Consider the following 19,739-nt stretch of genomic DNA (forward strand, 5'->3'; position numbering starts at 1 on the left):
ATTTTTTTTATAGGATGAAAAAACTGTAGATTGAGACAAAGTGATCCTGAAGTTAACCTTGGGGTATTTTTTGAGAAAAATAAAGATGTCCGTTTACTATCCTCAAAAATCAGTCACGTATTTCAATTTTTAAATTGATTCTGGACAGAGATGCACTTGTCAGATTTAAGCTTAAGGCTGTTCATTTCGGTTTTGCATCAATGTGATACGCGTTTTAAAACCCTGAAAATCCTTTGCGTTGATTTCTGTAGTGGACATTTGTTACCACGTCACAGGTCTCCGAAAAGCAGACTCCTCGAAGAGGTATTTGCTTGCTTGCTTAAGCTGATGGCGGGGTGGCAGGGGGTTGGGGGGGGGGGGCGGTTACAAACATGAATAAAATGTTGATTATGAATTGCTTAGCGTCTAATAGTGAAGTCAAAACCATTCTCATACGCCTTGAAGAATTAGATTTGAACTTTTTTCTGAGTATGAAAATGATAAAATGATTGGATCGTTCACTTGGTTTCTTAAAACAGTATGGTTCTTCCTGCGGTTTACTATTCAAACACTTAAGAGTCTTTTGGTAAAATACGAAACATCATCAAATTGATTTCCTCGGGTAAAATCCTTCCAAAATACAATTTGGCATGACAATTTAACTTTACCCAGTGCTACGTATATGGGAAAACGTGATCGTTAGTTTACAAAAAAACAAAAACAAGGAGTCAGGTATGCACTCTACTGAGCATATTGGCTTTTACCGTGCTTTAAACATTTTAAACTAGTAACTTCCAAAATCAAAATCTTGAATTGCAAAGTTAAGAAAGCTATTTATTTTGTCAACGAGAAGACACAACTTACAAACATGTTTTAAATACAAATTTATTCTTGATGTTGGTTGCGGGTACTAACAGCAATTTCAGGTCTGTAATCACCATGATTTGCTGTTAACGTAAGTTTTGTCACAGACTATTGAATGTCTCAGATATTTTGCTGGAATGCCATTGTAAATACCTGGCTGGAAAATAGCTATGGACTGGGGTTTAAAAGTTTGAGCCAGTATTTAACCCATTTCAAAAGAGAAATGGAGAATATTTGCAGATGGTGTTGCCAATTTGCATTTCCCACAGCACACTCTGCTTACGAAAGGTGAACCAGAACGACGGGTACCCCAGAACACAGGGTCATGGGCTGAGGTACTGTCCTCACCAGCCTTTTAACTAAGGCACGGCAGCTTCTCCTCGCCATGGCATTCAGCTCTGGACATACTTCCATGTGGCACTTAAATCACGACAACGGTCACTGAGCTTTTCAACAATGACAGTCTTCATCAGAACTGTCTATGACATCAACTCGGCATAAAACAAGTTTATTTGCTTTAATAAAGCAAAAAAGTAATAGCGCGAGCATTTCCCAAAGTAATGGACGTACGTGCAAAACTTCCGGTTATGTGTTCTGAGGTGGGGAGGGAGTGGTTACAGGAAGAGGTCTTACTTTCGATAGCCATGTACTTCTGCCCCTTTTTGAGTTCCAAATCCAAGTGTGTCCACTATGCCTGCAATACTACAGCAGGAGATCTAGCTTAAAATGAAACCAGCCTCTGTACTGGTTTAAGACACAGTTTTAATTTTAAGACAATTATTAGAAAGTAGTCACTAATTCGGAAGTGCGGGAGACATCAGGGCAGCAGAACAGAAGGGTGGGATGGAGTCAGCCCTGTGGAATGCTGGACACAAAGTAATACCCACAGTTCTAAAATTCACTTTTATTGTAGAACATTAATACTCATGTACCTGCTAACCCAGTGATAATTCCTAAGCTTTGTAGTTCACAACCGTTTTAGAAAGCACATAATATTAACATTCAAATAAAGCATCGTAGAAACTTTTGTAAAGAAATGCTTACTATTTTTAAAAGCCTTGGTCCATTCTGAAAGATTAACATTGAATTTTTAAAAATCGGAAGAGAAGAGTTTCTCCCTACAGAATAAAGAACAACTTGTTGGCATGTGTATTTTAAGCGCCTGGAATAAAATGGGCCAAATGTTCACAGGCAGTTAACCGCTTGTACGAGGACTCGTTTCGTTTGACTCAGCACCAGGTAAATAAGAGTAAATATGCCCTTGAACATGTGGTTGGGTTTCCCCTCCGCCTCATCGCCCTGCTCTTCCCAGCAGGCCACGGGACGGAAGCGTGCATCCTTGCTGCCCCGCTAAGAAACCAAACTGTTGTCACTCCTAGATGGCTGCCCAGCATGCAAACACAGTTCTCCTGCCAGACGACGGGGCAGCAGGGAAAGCGAGGTGTCCGCTTCTCTGATGAACAAAGAACTTCAGCAAACTCAGTTACCTTCCCGGTCCTTTTCAGCCTTTCAGGTAAATCCTTCTTCATTGCTACACCTGATTACTAATTAGGGTTGTTCCCTCTGTCAAGGGAATGCTCCCCAGGCACACCTGTTCCTACTTCCTGATGGCCAAGTATGCTTCCTTCACTTCGGGCCATGGCTTTTCTTTTCTTTTTGTACTTTAACTGGTTACTCTTCAACGCAGAAGTTACACACTGATCAGAAACTGGCAAGTAGGTCGTATTTCTGGCAAGTAGCACGTATTTCTTAACCTGAGTAACACCCAAAAACATAAGACTGTAATGACATTTTCTGTGGACAATTCAACTTCGGTGCTTCTGCAAGAACTTCTAGGGTCACTTTCTAACATTTTCCTCAGGACACGTATTCTCAAAAGACAACATGTCATAGGAAGGTAGTATTTTCCTATATGCTAGTTTAATACAATTGTATAGCAGACTGAAAATTCTGAGTAAACTGAAGGTATGTTTAACGACAAAATAAATACAGCAAAAATGGCTATGCTTGTAAGTTTCTTAGTATAAAGGCAGCAGTGAATTTGCATCCTGAAACTAATGCGCGTTTCCAGTTGTTTTCTGGAATTTGATAGACCTAGTGTCTCACAAAACCATGTACCATAATGCTAGTGATGCCGTTTTTTGGGCAACAGTCTATGCAAATTTCTCTGATGAGATACTTTTCAGAGTGGCGTGGAATTTTTTTTATTAGCTTTTCCAGAAAAATAAAATTTGTATCACTTGCTCTTCTGAACAAAACTTACGTTATTTCCGATTGCTCTTTTAATTATCCTTTAGAAAAATTTTCAGAAGTGAAGACATATCTGATATTTTTTAACTGCATGCCCATAGAAGATAAGTGGATAAAACACACTGGACGGAAACATGAATCTTCGTCATTGGACATATCCTTAATTTCCAGAATAAAATCAGTACAACTGAAACTAATACAATTTTCAAAAAAACTCATACATGGCAGGCTCCGGACGAGGAGCCCCTGTTCATCTTACTGGTTTTATGCACTTTTCCTCATGGAGTAACTGATGCTTTCTGGTTTACTTGTGGAACCCTTGTTTGTAGGAAAGCGTAGACATAGGGCCAGATCTTGTTGGTTTCTGTTCCGGAGAATGTTTCCAACACCCCCTTTTTCCTAAAGATGACAAACAAAAAAACACAGGTCTGACTCTTCCTAATGAGCTTTTTCAAAGTGATTGTTGTTGTTGTTTTCTTTTTTTAAATGTTGATTTATTTTGAGAGAGAGAGAGCAGGGTCCGACACGGAGCTCAAACCCACGAACCATGAGGTCATGACCGGAGCAGGAACCAAGAGTCAGACGCTTAATGACTAAGCCACCCAGGTGCCCCTCAAAGTGATTCTTCAAAGATGATGATGTGAGGGGCGCCTGGCTGGCTCAGTCGGTAGAACATCCAACTCTTGATCTCAGGGTGGTGAGTTCAAGCCCTTGAGGGGTAGAGTTTACTTTAAAAAAAAAAAAAAAAAAGTGGGTTTAGGGGTCTCAGTAAGTAATCTGTGATCCAGAGAAAGAGGCATTGGCTTAGCGTTGGTAAACCTAGACTTTAGTTTCAGCTGTGCCCTCTGGCTTATGGAAACAGTCACTTGAAAAATAGTAGCACTTATTTATTGAGTATGTGCTCAGTGTTTTAAATATACTGGCTCACTTAATCCTTTCTGGAGCTCAGATTCCTTTTGTTACTGATACAACTGTGTGTTTAGAAAGTAACAGCCCAGATCACACACGGAGTAGCTCCCCAACACGGGGCCTGTCAGATACCTTTCCTTGCCTCTACTTCCCCACTTGCAAAACTGCTGTCCAATACTTGCTTGTGCTTCCTTCTTTTTGCCTACTTTTATTTCTTCCTCTATGCTATCCTTTCACGTTTTAGAGGAAAAGGGAATACAAAGTTTTTATTGAGCTTCCTATTGTGTTTCTCCATTTTTCCCCAGGCAGATTTGTCTGGCTTGCCATCAGACCAGCAGCCAGTGTCTGTTTACTCCTGGGGGTGAGATCAGAATCCCAGGGTTGCTCCTCAAAAGACAGACTCCCTCCAGACATGCTGGCATTCCTCTCTTTGCTTACCCTCCTCCTGCAACCCACACGCACACAGTGTCTTCAAGGCTGAACCCTGCTTTCTTCCTGAAAACAGGATCATCGTACCTCTGCAACCTTTCACCTGGTTTTCAGAGGCTTCCCTGGGGACAAAAGCATTCCTCTCTCGATACCTCATACGATTGGCCAGAGTTAAGACTAACTTTGAGTAATTCCCACTGTTTTCTTGGTTAAGAAACATCTGCTAAGGAAAGACACTATGCAAATAGTGTAGTCTCTGCATATTAGAAGCCCTCCTAAATTCACAGGCATCTTGTCAAGCTTTTAAGAGAACAAGCTTCTTAACTGCTGTGGCCTCCTGAATCAAGCCAGTGTTACAAGTGAGTTAATTACTGAGGGCACAAGTGCAGGCACCTATTGTATACAAGTGTGTACAATCCTAAAGCTGTACCTTGGATGAACGTGTGCCCTTTTAATTTCTATGTAATAAAACCTACTTCAACTGTAGGTCCTTTAAAGAGTAAGAACATAAAGCTGTTTGTTAACACAGACCTAATTACTCTGTAAGTGTCCCACTGCTGAAAGAGTTTTAAAAACAAATACAACTGTCAGTATTTAAAATATCAGTGCAGGGGCACCTGGGTGGCTCAGTCGGTGAAGCATCCGACTGGCTCAGGTCGTGATCTCATGGTTCGTGGGCTTCCGTGCTGACAGCTTGGAGCCTGGAGCCTACTTCAGATTCTGTGCCTCCCTCTGTCTCTGCCTCCCCCCTGCTCACGCTCTGTCTCTCTTTTTCTCTCTCAAAAAATAAACAAACATTAAAAAAATTAAAAATAAATAAAATAAAATACCAATGCATTATTCTGCATGCAGGCGTTCAGTAGGAAAATCTTCAGTTAATGGCAAGAGGTAGCAAAAGCCGGAAGCCTGGAAAGACCAGGTTTATCTCCTAAGACAGGGACCTGGATCCCTATGTTTCCTCTCTGCAGCTTTCCCGACCCCTCTCCCCACATGGGGAGAGAAGTAACCGGTGGTTACCTCCACGAATAGGCTCACAGGGTTCTTATCTGCTCAGCAACAATGCCTTCTCCCTTCTGCTTGCTTTTGAGTGAATAACAAAACCCCTTTTGGGAAACACCACCTTCACCACACCAGGTCCACGCGATTTGGGTGGGACTCTCCCCACTTCCCAACTTCAAGAATGGACGTGATCAGGGCCAATCAGTGCCGACCAGAGGGCTTTTGCTGCCAGAGACGCTCTCTTTTCTGCTCAGTAGCTCAACTGGTAGGAGATAAGCTGGGGTGTTGAGAGGCTCACGGAGGGACAGCCCGCCTGAGATCGAAGCCGCCAACATGGAAAAGTAGAGCCGAGTGTGACCGGGGCCTGAGGACACTGTCTGAACACTGGACGCAGGAACTATCGTTGGACCTTGTGGTTACAATACATTCCCCTTTTGCTCAAAGTTAGTGTGAATTAGGTTCCTGGCTGATAGCAGCACACAGCACGTTGTACGGTAACCACGATCTACCCAGCTCTCAGCCTCCCCCACATATAGCAGATACACAACTTCCTGGGGGCCCGGCCTTGATCCGTGTGGACCAACGTTTGGCACGGTGTCAGCAGAGGGAATAATAATAGCAGCTACCACGGAGTGGTTTATTAGTGCCAGGGCCGCGGGAAGTCTTCATGTGGATTCTCTCAGTTCCCTTAATAACCCTATACGGTAGGTACTGTTTACTATTGCTCTGACTTGACACACACAGAGAATGTGTGCCACAAAGGTTGAATGCCTTGCCCGGGGCCACACACGCACAGCTGGTAACCAGTAGAGACAAGCTCATTCTAGGAACCACGGAGTTACGGGTAACAGCGACCCCAGAAAGTGCCCTTGTAATTTCGCCCTCCAGAAAGTACTACTAGGATAGTCTGGAGACTGCTGCTTCAGATTTCGCTGCGTACCTGCCCCATTACAACAACACCACTGATTACACAGGGTTTACTATGGGGCAGACAGAATCCTAGGAGTTACACACACTAACTCACCCTTTCGACCCTCTATTCTTACCCCCCTTTAAGCAAGAGGTGAAGACCAGGTGAATAAACAACGAGCGGGAATTTGTACTTGGGGAGTCTGGCTCCAGAGTCTGCTCCAACCACAACACTGTGCTGTCTTGACTCTGAAGCACCGTTCAGGTAGTGCGTGTGGGAAGGGAAAGGGGATGGGAGGGATCCCTCCTGCATAAGCAGAGGGAAAGCCGGACTAAGGAGACTGGGTCACAGATTTATCCAGGAGAGTTCCCATAGGTGTTGTGGGATAGGAACTTCCTGAAGAGCGGACGGAACTGTGTGAGAATATAAGCTTTCGAAGACTGTGAGCCAAACGAGGGGAGGAGAGGGAGCCGCCTGAAGCTTCCATGCGCCCTCCAGTGGCACAGGTGGCGGGCATTCCTGGACTCGCAGCCCCAGCGCTCACGGCAGCCCGCCCTTTACCTGCCAGCAGAGTTCGGGTGACGTCGGTCCACTCCGAGCTCCAGGTGGGGACCGGCCAGTCTCCTTCCTCCCAAGCAGGGGCCGGCTCCAGAACGAGCGGTCACCTAAGCCTAAAACAGTCGGTGCAAGGTGCTCCCTGACCACAGCGGCTGCTCAAATTGGTGCAGTCTTCACGACGTGTGGGGCTTTTGTCCACTGGGGGGGAAAGCTGACCCCTCAGCCCTCCGTGAAAGAGGACGCCCTGCCTGTTTCCTGGCTACTGTGTGTGAGCACGCGGGGAGTCTAAGGACAAAGCCCACAGAAAGCTGGGAGAACGCCAACATTCTGTCCAGACCTCGTGGTGACCGAAGCCCAGCCTACCTCCGGGACTTCTCTGTCACACACGCTACATTTCCCTTACCAGTTTGAATCGGATCTTCTGGTATGTTAGCATTCCAGCTGGAAAGCATGGGATAACTGAAAAACGACTTGGTGTTTCATCACGCAAGAGAAGCTCTGAAGAGCGACAAACTCACTGGTAATATTCCAGGACCGGCTCTGTTTGGACTTCGTACGCCTTCAGTCTCCTGACAACTGTCTCTGGCTTATCGTCCTCACGCTGAATGAGAGGCTCTCCAGTCAGGTCATCAATGCCCTATGGAAGAGTTAGGAGAGGCTGGTACCAAACATCTCAGTTTTGAAGCATAGTTTTATAAGCAGCTAAGTGATTTTTAAACATCTGTATGCAAGTACGAAGCACAAAAGCGTGCTTTCCAGTAAATAGAAGCAAATCCAAACATAGATCATTTTGCAGCACAGGGCCACGAGACCCCAGGATCATCTCCAGCCTCTAAATAATTTCGTACGTACGCAGAATGAATCAGCTATAGACTGGGAATCTCAACTGCAAACCCTCTCAAGTGGTCACTAATCCTTATCACCCCAACTCCTAACACACCGCCTGGCACGTAGTAGGAAATCCGCAAATACTTCTGAACGAGTACCAAGCCCCCTGTCGCTCCTGGGGACTCCTTTCCCAACAAGCTGAGTGGAGTGGACTCGTCCACTGCGCCAAGTGACCCCAGAGCATCCCCCTGGAGCTTTGGTCAGGCGTCACAGAACTTCCGTCTGTGAGGGCAGGAGGAATCCGAGACCGTCTGCTCCGTGAGAGGCCAGGCCAGTGCCACCACAGCCACTCACCACGGTTTTGGGAGGGTTGAACTCAATGTTGTAGACTCGGCCGCTGGCGGGATGAATCCAGCGAGCAGTGAGACGCTGCTTAATGACCTCAAAGGGCACGTTCAGATTAATCACCGTGTCTATCTGATAAGCTCTGTCCAGGGCTTCTGCCTGTGGAAGTGTCCTTGGAAAACCTTTACAAATTCAACAACAACAATGACAAAAGAGTAAGGGGAGGAAGGGAGTGGGGGAGGAGGGGAGAGAAGGAAGAGGATTCATTAGTGTTGAACAGTCTGAAAACAAAGCAAGAATACCAGGCCGGCTGATCACAGCTGTAGGGCAATTGGGATGACGGTTAATTCTGTGAGTCAACTCGCCTGGACCATGGGGTGTCCGGATACTTGGTCAAGTGTTACCCTGGGTGTGTCTGAGAAGCTGTTTTGGGACAAAAGTAACATTTAAGTCAGCGGACTAAGTGAAGCAGACTGTTCCCCTGATGTGGGTGGGCCTCGCCTAAGCCACCCAAGGCCTGAACAAACCAAAAGAGCTGACTCTCCCCTCCAAATAAGGGGGAGTTCTTCCTGCCTGCTTGCCTGCCCTGGAGTTGAGACTGAGACCTCGGCTTTTTCCTGCCTTCGACTCAAACTGAGGCCAGCTCCTCCTGGCTGTCAAGCCTGCTGGCCTTCGGACTGGAGCCAGACCGCCCATCGGCTCTCTTGGGTCTCTGCACGCTCACCCTGAAGATCTTAGGACTCTTCAGCCTCCATCATCATGTGAGCCAATTCCTCAAAATAAATACCTGTCTCTCTCTCTCTCCCACCCCCCAGACCTGAGTATCAACCTGCCCTCAAGGATTCCACCACACCTCTGGCTGGGGAAAGTTCACAGCTGGATTGTAAATTACTCTCCACCGTTCCTTCTCCCTTTTGTCGTGACCCTCCCTCACCATAAAATATTCTCGAAGGAGGGGGAAGGAACGAGTCCCATCTAAAAGGAGCACAGAAATCGTGTAGTCCACTTCTGTCGTTCCCTTCAGATGAACAAGCAGGTCCAGAGAAGACGAGTGGCCCAAGTCTTCAGGGTGCTGGATGGCGGCATTCAGGCCCCCTGCCCACCAGACGTGCGTCCATAGCCACGAAATGCTCCTTCTCTGCCCACGCTCCTCTGGACAGATGAGGCGCTCCCAACACCACTTACCGTCCAACAGCCAGCTGCACTGAGTGAGGTTTTTCAGCTCGTGTAGAGCCAGCCGAGTCATGACATCATCTGGGATGAGCTTCCCTTGGTCGATGAAAGTCTTGGCTAACACGCCGATTTCTACAGCAGGGGAGGGAGACAAAACCTATTAGCAGGTGTATTTGTTTTATCCCATTCCAGACCCCCTAGGAAACTGCTAAAGGGGACCTCTGGATAGCACACTCATATGATAATGTGCATTGTCAACAGAAGTTGCAAAATAATCTACACCTATTTCAAATTCTCTATTATATAAAAATATATAAATGCAAATGTATAAACAGAAAAAAAAAAAAAATGGAAAGCCACTCGCAACTCGTTAATAGTAGTCCTCACTGGCGCCTGGGTGGCTCAGTTGGCTGAGCGTCCGAGTCCGACTTGGGCTCAGTTCCCGACCTCACAGTTTGTGAGTTTGAGCCTCGAGTCGGGTTCTCTGCTGTCAGTGCAGCACTTCAGATCCTCTGTCCCTCTCTCTGCCCCTCCCCTGCTTGTTCTCTTTCTCTCTCAAAAATAAATATTAAACAAAAAATAGTAGCCATCTCTTTGTGATATAAGTGATTTTTGTACATATTGACACTTGGGTATTTTATAAATTTTCTATCAGAAAAAGTATAAGAATAATAGAAATTATTTTTTTAAGTTTATTGTGAGAGAGAGAGAGAGCAGGGGAGGGGCAGAGAGAGCTGGAGAGAGAATCTCAAGCAGGTCCCCACTCAGTGTGGAGCCCAATGTGGGGCTCAATCTCACACCTATGAAATCAAGAGCCACCCAGGTGCCCCAGAAATGACTTCCTTTTTATTTTCTTTTATTAATTTATTTTAATGTTTTAATGTTTATTTTTGAGAGAGAGAGAGAGAGAGAAGCAAGGGAGGGGCAGAGAGTGGGGGGGTGGGGGGACAGAGGATCTGAAGTGGGCTCTACATTAATAGCATACAGCCCGGGGGTGCCTGGGTGGCTCAGTCAGTTGAGCTCCCGACTTCCGCTCAGGTCATGATCTCACAGTCTGTGAGTTCGAGCCCCGTGTCGGGCTCTGTGCTGACAGCTCAGAGCCTGGAGCCTGCTTCAGATTCTGTGTCTCCCTCTCTCTCTGCCCCTCCCCCATTCATGCTCTGTCTCTCTCGGTCTCAAAAATAAACATTATAAAAAAAATTTAATAGCAGACAGCCCCACGTGGGGCTCAAACTCACAAACCGTGAGATCATGACCTGAGCTGAAGTCAGATGCTTAACCACTGAGCCACCCAGGTGCCGCTATTTATTTTTTTAAGTTTATTCATTTATTTTGAGAGAGAGAGAATGAGACTGTAAGCAGGGGAGGGGCAGAGAGAGAAGGAAAGAGAGAGTCCCAAACAGGCTCTGCACTGCCATCACGGAGGCCGCTGCAGGGCTCAGTCCCACGAACCGTGAGTTCACGACCTGCACTGAGGTCAAGAGCTCGGCGCTTAACCAACTGAGCCACCCAGGCACCCCTAAAGTGACCCAGCTTTTTAAATGAACACACTATAATGTTCATAAAAGTAAAGGTTTGGTGTGCTAGTTGCTTTTCAAATATACTTTGAAATTAAAAAATCGTGTCTACCTAAAATTATTTCTTGAATGTCAATACCGCATGAGGGTAAGTGTTTAACTGGCGCTCGAGGAGACCTGAGTGTTCATCCTGGTCTCCCAGCAACTGTTTATTAGTGAGCGAATTCTTAAACCTCTCCTGAACTCAGTTTCTCATCTTTACGTGAGAAGGCTGGCCTAATGTCTAAGGGTCAGATTCAAGTCTCCTGACTCCAGGGTCAGGGCTGGCCCACCATTACTACAGGTTTGCTACTGTCAACAGGTTGTCTTGTGTTTCCAGGGTCCTTATCACATCCTCTGGGCTGATTTTAAACTTTTTAAACTTTAGCTCTAGGGGCGCCTGGGTGGCTCGGTCGGTTAAGCGTCCAACTCTTGATTTTGGCTCAGGTCATGATCTCACGGTTCCAGAGTTCAGGCCCGGCGTTGGGCTCCATGCTGACAGCTCACAACCTGCTCAGGATTCTCTCTCCCTTTTTCTCTGCCCCTCCCCTGCTCACACTGTCTCCGTCTCTCTCAAAATAAATAAACTTTAAAAAATAAAAATGAACTTTAGCTATAGATGACAGCCGTAGGTTATAAAACACAGAACCCTCGGGGCGCCTGGGTGGCTCAGTCGGTTAAGCAGCTGACTTCGGCTCAGGTCGTGATCTCGTGGTTCGTGGGTTTCTGTGCTGACAGCTCGGAGCCTGGAGCCTGCTTCGGATTCTGTGTCTCCCTCTCTCCCTGCCCTTCCCCCGCTCATGCTCTGTCTCTCTCTCTCTCTCTGTCTCAAAAACAAATAAACATTAAAAAAAACTTAAAAAAACAAAAACAAAAACACAGCACCCTCATGAAATACCGTATTTATAGAAACTCCACAACAGGGACTTGCTATTGGAAGGACATAAGTATAGGCAGAGATGCTACGAAACATTCATGTACAAGGATAGTCATAATGGTATTTATTATGGCAGAGAATGGTTAACAACATAAATGTCCAAATAACAGGGAAATGTTAAAAAATTAAATATATCATTGTTAAGACCGCTTCGTGGCATGTGAGCATGCTCAAAGTAAGTGAGAAAAAAGGGTACATAAACAATCATTTAGAATGCAACAATTTTGCAAATACAATAGAACCTTGGACTGCACGTAACTTGTTCTGCGAGTGTTCCGCAAGACGAGCAAACATTTCTAATGAATCCTAACTTGATAAACGAGCGATGTCTTGCAAAACGAGTAGTATATGATGCCAAACGTCACATGATCACAATTGCACCCATGGTTCTTGAAATTCACTTTGATATATGAGTGCTTTGAATCGCAGGCATGTTTCTGGAACAAATTATGCTTGCAAACCAAGGTTTTGCTGGACATACAAATGCAACAGAGAAAAGAGAAAGAAAAAAGCACATAAGGCACTAAAGGATTAATTACAATTGTATCTGGGTGTTGTAATTAGGAGGACTTTAATTTTCTTTTGTATAGTCTCGTGACGTGTTTTTCTTCCTTTACAGTAAGTATAGTTCACTTCTAGTTTTTTTCAATGGAAGACAACACCTCTTTTCTGGCTCTGATCCTGTGGGAAAGATCCAATCACACACACAAAAGAGAGAAAGAGAGAGAGAGGGAGAGGAAGGAGAGAAATATTCAAAGAGAAAACTATTAGAAGAGAAACATTTTTATTGAGAATATGTTCTTAGTCCTGAGATACTGAACATCTGTAAAAACAATCTCCTGAACGCCTCCCTAAGCTCCACTTTGTTGTCTTTGGTAAAGAACTGTGCTTTTTAAAGACTTATTAAAAATGAGCAGGTGCGTGAGGCAAGCTGGACGCCTTTTCCCATGATGCTCTCTTCCCTCCCTCCAGCCTCCTTTCTCCCTGTGGAGCCAGAAAGAGGACAGCAGGCCCGTCAAGGGATGTTAAGGATACACAAAGAGCAATGTTTCTTCATTTTGAAAAAAAGTTTACAATTAGGTGAAGCCAATTAAGGCTTTAAACTTAACTTTAAAAAACCTTTTATGTTTTCACAAATTAAGGTAACTTGAACTCTCTGCTGAAGGTGTTCTTTAAACACATCGTTACACCTCACTGCTCGAGTTATTTTTCAGAGGGCCCCTTAAGGATTATGCCTTCCTAGTGTGCCATTCCGGAGGCTGTTTATTGTTACCTAACTACTGAAGTATGTTGCATCAAGAACATTTAGCAAGCAGGCCAAGCAATTTAACCTTATTTAGAAGCCTTAACTAATGACAGAACATTTTGTATGTTTTAAAGGATCAACGTTAGAAGAGAAAAATGAAAACAGCAATTCGCTAGACTAGGTGCTGAACAGAGAAATCCAAGAGAACTAAAAACATTGAGGTGGTTGTTTTTCTTCCCGTATTTGTCTGCATTTCGAAACAGACAAAAATCCCACCGAAAAATAAGCTAAATGCTCATCAATAGAGGATTAAACAGACCTTAATATTCAGCAAATAAATACCTAAGTAAGCATTACAAGAATGAAACAGATTTTTATGTTTTGATGTGGAAAAACATCCTAGATATAAAGTGAAAATACGCTGGTGCAGAATACATACACAGTATGATTGCGTATTTCATAAAATAAGAGATATGTAGGTTATACACACACCTATATACACACATACCTATACACACGTATGTGTGTGTGTTATACACACACATTTTTTTTTTTAATTTTTTTTTTTTAACGTTTATTTATTTTTGAGACAGAGAGAGACAGAGCATGAACGGGGGAGGGTCACAGAGAGAGGGAGACACAGAATCTGAAACAGGCTCCAGGCTCTGAGCTGTCAGCACAGAGCCCGACACGGGGCTCGAACTCACAGACCGTGAGATCATGACCTGAGCCGAAGTCGGACGCTTAACCGACTGAGCCACCCAGGCACCCCTACACACACATTTCTAAAAGGAAACACGAGATCCCGTTCCCCTGTGAAGAATGGGACTGAGGCAGGAAATGAGAGAAGATTTTACTTTTCATTTCATGTACTTCTGTCCTTTTTCCAATTCTTCTTTTACCTCTGTAGGCATTACTTCTATAATTTTTTAAAAGCAGGTTCAGGGGCATGTGGGGTGCCTAGGTGGCTCAGTCGGCTAAGCATCCAACTCTTTAAAAACTTTTTTTTGTTACTGCTTATTTTTGAGAGAGACACAGTTTGAGTAGGGAAGGCGCAGAGAGAGGGAGAGACACAGAATTCGAAACAGGCTCCAGGCTCCGAGCTGTCAGCACAGAGCCTGATGCAGGGCTGAAGCCGGGAACGGCGAGATTATGACCTAGTCTGGAGTCGGGCGCTCAACCCGCTGAGCCACCCATGCATCCCAGCATCCAACTCTTGATATGGGCTCAGGTCATGATCTCATGGCCTGTGAATTCCAGCCCTGAACTGGGCTCTTTGCTAACAGTGTGGCCCCTGCTTGGTATTCTCTGTCTCCCTCTCTCTTGAGCACTTGCTCACTCTCTTCCAAAAATAAATAAAACTTTAAAAAGATGAATGTGAAAAGGAGGTTCAGGGGCACCTGGGTGGTTCAGGTGGTTAAGCCTCAGACTTTTGATTTCAGCTTGATCTCATGGTTCATGGGATCAGGCCCAAGACTGGCTCTGGGCTGACAGCGCAGAGCCAGCTCGGGATTCTCTCTCCCCCTCTCTCAGCCCCTCCCCTGCTCTCGTTGCATGCATGCACTCTCTCTCTCTCTCTCTCTCTTAAAATAAACATTTTAAAAAAATAAAAGGGGGTTCAAAATGAGTTTTTTGGAAAACAAAGGTCAACACCTTTGAGGAAAAAAAAACTCATCCTACTGCTGACTTTTTAAAAACAACTTTCGTGGGCGCCTGGGTGACTCAGTCTGTTAAGCATCTGACTCCTGATCTCAGCTCAGGTCTTGATCTCAGGGTCATGAGTCCAAGCCCCGTACTGGGCTCCACCTTGGGTGTGGAGCTGACTTTAAAAAGATAAGTAAATAAAAATAAAACATAAATACATAAAAGCAGGTTTCTTAAGAGATGATTTGCACTGACATAAAACTCATCCACTGTATAGAGTTTGACTGGATTTGGCACTGAGTTATCAGAATTTATCTGGCACCAGAAACGAAACTTCCGATAACTATGCCCAAGAATAGCTTTCCTGTCTAAGAAATCTCTGGGGTATCAAAGATCTAAGCCAATTTTTGTGACTACAACGAGCCTAAGAAAGATACTCGGGCCTTCAGATTATGGAAGAAACGTCAGAACCAGAAAATCCCAGTGTAACAAAAAAAAAAAAAAAAAAAAGGAAGATCAAACCCTTCAGGTCAAACTTCAGTCCTCCAGGTTAAAGGGCACGTGGAGATCAGGCCACAGCACCCGAGGGAGCAGCAGCGACTGGAACTGGACGTGCTTCTCTAACAAACCAAGCAAGCGGTTTACTTTGATCTTTGAACTTCGAACTCGTCCTAAATTCCTAATCTCTTTCACCAATAACCCGCCGGAAGCGGCCCCCGGCCCCCGGAGGCTGGAGCCTTCGGGGCGCAATTGCTCAGCAGCTAAGATCTGCCCCGCTGGGCAGCGGGAGGGGGTGCCGCGTCCGCGTCCCTGCGCCCGTAATCCCTGCACCCGCATACGCGGACCCGTATCCGGGGGTCTCGCTTCCGGGGGTCTCGTTTCCGGGGGTCTAGCTTCCGCGGGACCCGCATCCCCGCCAGCAAATCCCATCCCGGGCTACGCCGCGCCGCCTCCGCTCCGGCCCGGGCTCCCACCTGTGCCCCGAAGCATGTTGTCTCGGAGCAGGTCCCCGCTGGAGAGGTGCTTCAGCGCGAAGTGCTTGGTGATGCGCGACGACACGGTGCCCTTGCCCGAGCCCGGCGCCCCCATGATGACCGCGCGCAGCAGCCGCGCCGACGCCCCCATGGTCGGAGGGAGCGGCCCGGGCCGCGCGCCCTGGGGAGTCCGGCCCGGCTGCGCGCTCGTCCGGGTGTGCGGCGTGCGGTGTGCGGTGCGGGGCCTGCCGGCAGAAGGCGGGCGCGGCGCCCGGGCGCTCCCGGAAGTGAGGCGACGGCCACCGCGGCCGCCCCGCCCGCCCCCGGCCGGCCCCAGCGCCCGCCCCGCGGCTCCCCGGCGCCCCCGCCCGCGCGCCCCGCCCGCGCGGCCCTCGCCGCGGCCTCAGCGACCCCCGCCGGCGCGCCTCCGCGCCTCCGCCCCTCCCCCTCCGCCGCCGCCCCCGCCCCCGCCCCCGCCCCCGCCCCCGCCGGGGCCCGGGAGGTCTCGTCGGCGCCCCCGCGTGCCCTCGGCCTCCCCCAGCTCCGCGCCCGTCCCGCCCCGGCCCTCCCTCGCGCCCCTCCCCACCCCTGCGCCCCCTCGCCCCCTCTCCCGGGTCTCCAGACTGTCCCCTCCTCCCCCACCCCCAGCCCGCACCTCCCCCGCTCCTCTGCGGCCGGGCGACCGCTCCTCCTCCCCGCTTGCTTTCGCGCAGGTTTTGAGGTACGTTGTTGTGCGTAGAATCACAATGGGTGACTAGGCTCGTTTCCTCCCCCCCACCACAGGAGGGGACACCCAGCCGAAATTCAGTGAGGTGCCCTGAGTCCCAACCGTGGAGGGGTGCCTCTGATCTCCCAGGATCACGCTTTCAGATTCAAGAGTAGCTGTTGTTACTTTTAGCGGAGTCTCGAAGTGCCGGCTCCTGCACAAGCTCCATTCTCTGCTTTCGGCAACGCATTGATGCCACGGGGATTTCTTCAGTGAAGCCTCGGCAATGCGGTGTTGAACAACACCAAGTTTCTGTTCCTGGAAGTTTAAGTTTAGTGGTGGAGGCAGGTCGTCTCAAGGAAACAAATAAACGAGGAAGATAATTTGAGATCACTGTTAGGAACAAAATAGAACGTGTGAAAGTGTGGAGGGAGGCTGTGTTAGATCAGGTGGTCAGTGCTTTAGGAACCTTTACTTTGCAGAGATGGCATTTGCTCTGGGTGTTGAGTTAGAGGACGGAGGGAGGAAGGCACGGTTAGGGGGCAAAGCCTTAAAACTGTTCAAATATTTCTATTCCAGGAATGGAAACACAAGACTGACTGACTTTTTTTTTTTTAAGTTTACTTATTTTTCTTTTTAGTAATCTCTACACCCAAGGTGGGGCTCGAACTCGTGACTCTGAGATCAAGAGTTGCATGCTGTTTTGACTGAGTCAGCCAGGCATCGCAAGACAGACATCTGAGTGCTTATTTCACCTGTAACACGGGCCTGGAAGATTGGTATGAGTTGTTAAAATAACGTGTGTCCACTACAATGCCAGCCACAGGGTAAGTGTATCTGAGCTGGGGGACTGGATGGCGGGGTGGGGGCTGGGGGGCTGGAGGGGGCATTTAATGGGTAGGAGGCACTGCACTTAGATGGGGCGCCTGGGTGGCTCAGTCTCTTAAGCATCCTACTTTGCCTCAGGTCATGATCTCACAGTTCATGAGTTCGAGCCCTCATTGGGCTCTATGCTGACAGCTCAGAACCTGGAGCCTGTTTCAGATTCTGTATCTCCCCCCCACCCCCGGCCCTCCCCCACTCTCAAAAATAAACATTTGAAGGAAGGAAGGAAGGAAGGAAGGAAGGAAGGAAGGAAGGAAGGAAGAAAGACATTGAATAGCTTGTGATATTTATTCATGATTAAGAAAGAATGAAAACAGGGGCGCCTGAGTGGCTCAGTGGGTTGAGCGTTCAACTTAGGCTCAGGTCATGATCTCGTGAGTTCAAGCCCTGCCGTCAGGCTCTGTGCTGACAGCTCAGAGCCTGGAGCCTGCCTCAGATTCTGTCTCCCTCTCTCTCTGCCCCTCTCCTGCTCACACTCTGTGTCTCTCTCTCTCTCTCTCTCTCAAAGATAAACATTTAAAAATTAAAAAAAAAAAAAAATGAATGAAAACAAATGACTTACACATTCAGTTCATGTAGTTAGAAAAAGGCCATCAAAATAACCCAAGGAAAGCTAAGGAAGGGATTACGTAAGGAAAAAGAACACAAACGAAAGGAGTGGAAAACTTACAAAACAGAAGTGACAAAAGAAGGGAAAAGTCTGCACAAGTCCACGTGGGGAAACACTAGAAAACCTGAAGGTGTAGAGAAAGTACTTCTAATCTCCAACGCCGGGAACATTTGAGCTTTTAGCTGCAAAAGGGCCCGAAAAGAAAATCTTGAGGAAGTTTGGCTTAGAAAAAAAAAATGTTTAGACAAACAAACAAAACAGCAGAGCAATCATCCTGTCATCGGGGAGAAAAAAAGCTGAGTGTTGTGGTCACATCAACAGGCCCCACAAAGCTGTCGACTAATTGCAGCTTTGCTAAAGTTCGTTGATGACAAATGAGTAAGTAAGTGCCGAGCTGTGGGAGGTGTCTGGGCGGCTGGGCCTAACACGGGCATTTCTCCATACATAGGCATTCGCGGGGCCTAGTGCGGTAAGGGCTCTGAGTTCACGGTAATACCTCAGAGGATGTACGTGGACAAGAGATTCAGGAAGGGCTTGTGTGCTGGGGCTTGCCTTCTAGGAATCCTGCAGAAGTCAGGGTCTGAAGAAGCCTGAGATAGACCCTGTGGCGGGACGCCGGGCCGTCACAGTCATTCCGGCCTGGAGAAGCTGAGCTGGTGATGAGAGAGCATCAGGCGAGCCGAGGGGGAAGCACAAGCTGGCACCCCCCCCCTCCCCCTCCCCCGCCCCAGGTTGGACACTGGTGGCATTCCTCAGGCACCTTGGCTGCCCAAGGACAAAGGGGAGGAAAGAAAACAAATAGTTAACTGATGGAGACCCCAGTCCTGCTGACGGGAGTCTCCATCAGTTTACAAATATCTTAGTAAATTCCAAGAAAAAGGCAATCTTATCAACAGCCTAATCTCCAGAAACCTCATATCCTGGAGCCCCAACGTCACCCTCCCGTCCACAGTGATGTGGGAACAAAGGCAAGAAGGAAATGGCAGGTAAGATTAAACTTCCTTATAACCTGCAGCCCATTGGCAAATACTTGAGGCACATACAGAATAGAACGTTTCTCCAGAAACCCCCTGCTGTCCTGATGTTAATGCCTCACTAGAGGGAAAACCACCTTTGCTTGAAGACAGCAAGGCCCCAGGTGTCCTGGGAGTCCTCCTTAGCACATCACAGTCCCTCTGGAGGCCTCCCATTTGACTCTGTCTCCCCAACTCCATAGTATATAACTGGTCACTCTGCACAACCCTCATGCAGCTCTTTCTGTCCATGAATCCTATCCCTGTGCTTTAATAAAATGGCCATTTAAAAAAAAAAAATTAAAAAAAAATTTTTTTTTGACATTTGCTCATTTTAGAGAGACAGAGCATGAGTAGGGGAGGGGCAGAGAGAGAGGGAGACACAGAATCTGAAGCAGGCTCCAGGCCCTGGGCTGTCAGCACAGAGCCCGATGTGGGGCTCAAACTCATGAACTGTGAGATCATGACCTGAGCCGAAGTCGGACGTTTAACTGACTGAGCTACCCAGGCGCCCCAGTAAAATCACCCTTTTGCACCGAAGACGTCTCAAGAATTCTTTATTGGCTGTTAACTCCGAACCCCCACCAGTCCAAGACCTCATCACTGCCACTTGTGGCCACTTGGATGAACCCAGGGGTAGGTGGATTAGAGAGTGGACAAAAAGTGCCCCCCCCCCCCACCAGCTGCTAGAAGAACAGAATTGTCATTAACTGAGATGATTGGGAGGACCGTAAAGGACACAGGTTTGGGGGAGAATATTAGAGTTGTTTTGGGATACATTAAAGTGGTAATATCTTTGAGACGTCCAGTGGGAGTTGATAAGTAAGCAGTTAGATGTACAGATTTTGTGAAAAAATCTGGAGATGGTTTTGCCCCCAGATCCCATAGCTACTCAGGAACAGATGCTACTCAGGAACAGCATCA

The 19,739-nt window shown here is 47.2% G+C and overlaps 1 protein-coding gene across 1 annotated transcript; it reads right to left on the reverse strand.

Annotated features, from left to right (window-relative positions):
* Positions 1–792: 792 nt before the first annotated feature.
* On the reverse strand, positions 793–15,853 carry AK3 (adenylate kinase 3). The gene is made up of 5 exons (XM_058695840.1): positions 15,602–15,853; positions 9,257–9,376; positions 8,081–8,253; positions 7,417–7,535; positions 793–3,492 (listed from the first exon to the last, which is right to left on the reverse strand). The coding sequence occupies exons 1-5, from the start codon at positions 15,750–15,752 to the stop codon at positions 3,372–3,374; spliced, it is 684 nt and encodes a 227-aa protein (XP_058551823.1). The 5' UTR covers positions 15,753–15,853; the 3' UTR covers positions 793–3,371.
* Positions 15,854–19,739: the final 3,886 nt, after the last annotated feature.

This window comes from Neofelis nebulosa, chromosome 12, assembly GCF_028018385.1.
Source record: "Neofelis nebulosa isolate mNeoNeb1 chromosome 12, mNeoNeb1.pri, whole genome shotgun sequence".
NCBI classification, from domain to species: Eukaryota; Metazoa; Chordata; class Mammalia; order Carnivora; family Felidae; genus Neofelis; species Neofelis nebulosa.

Excerpts from the sequence above, each read along its gene's own strand:
- AK3 (XM_058695840.1), bottom strand. The coding sequence starts at position 15,752 with ATGGGGGCGTCGGCGCGGCTGCTGCGCGCGGTCATCATGGGGGCGCCG. Across the intron at positions 9,377-15,601 it reads CAACATGCTTCGGGGCACAG|AAATCGGCGTGTTAGCCAAG; the intron begins GTGGGAGCCCGG and ends CCCCTGCTGTAG. Across the intron at positions 8,254-9,256 it reads GTGCAGCTGGCTGTTGGACG|GTTTTCCAAGGACACTTCCA; the intron begins GTAAGTGGTGTT and ends GAATTTGTAAAG.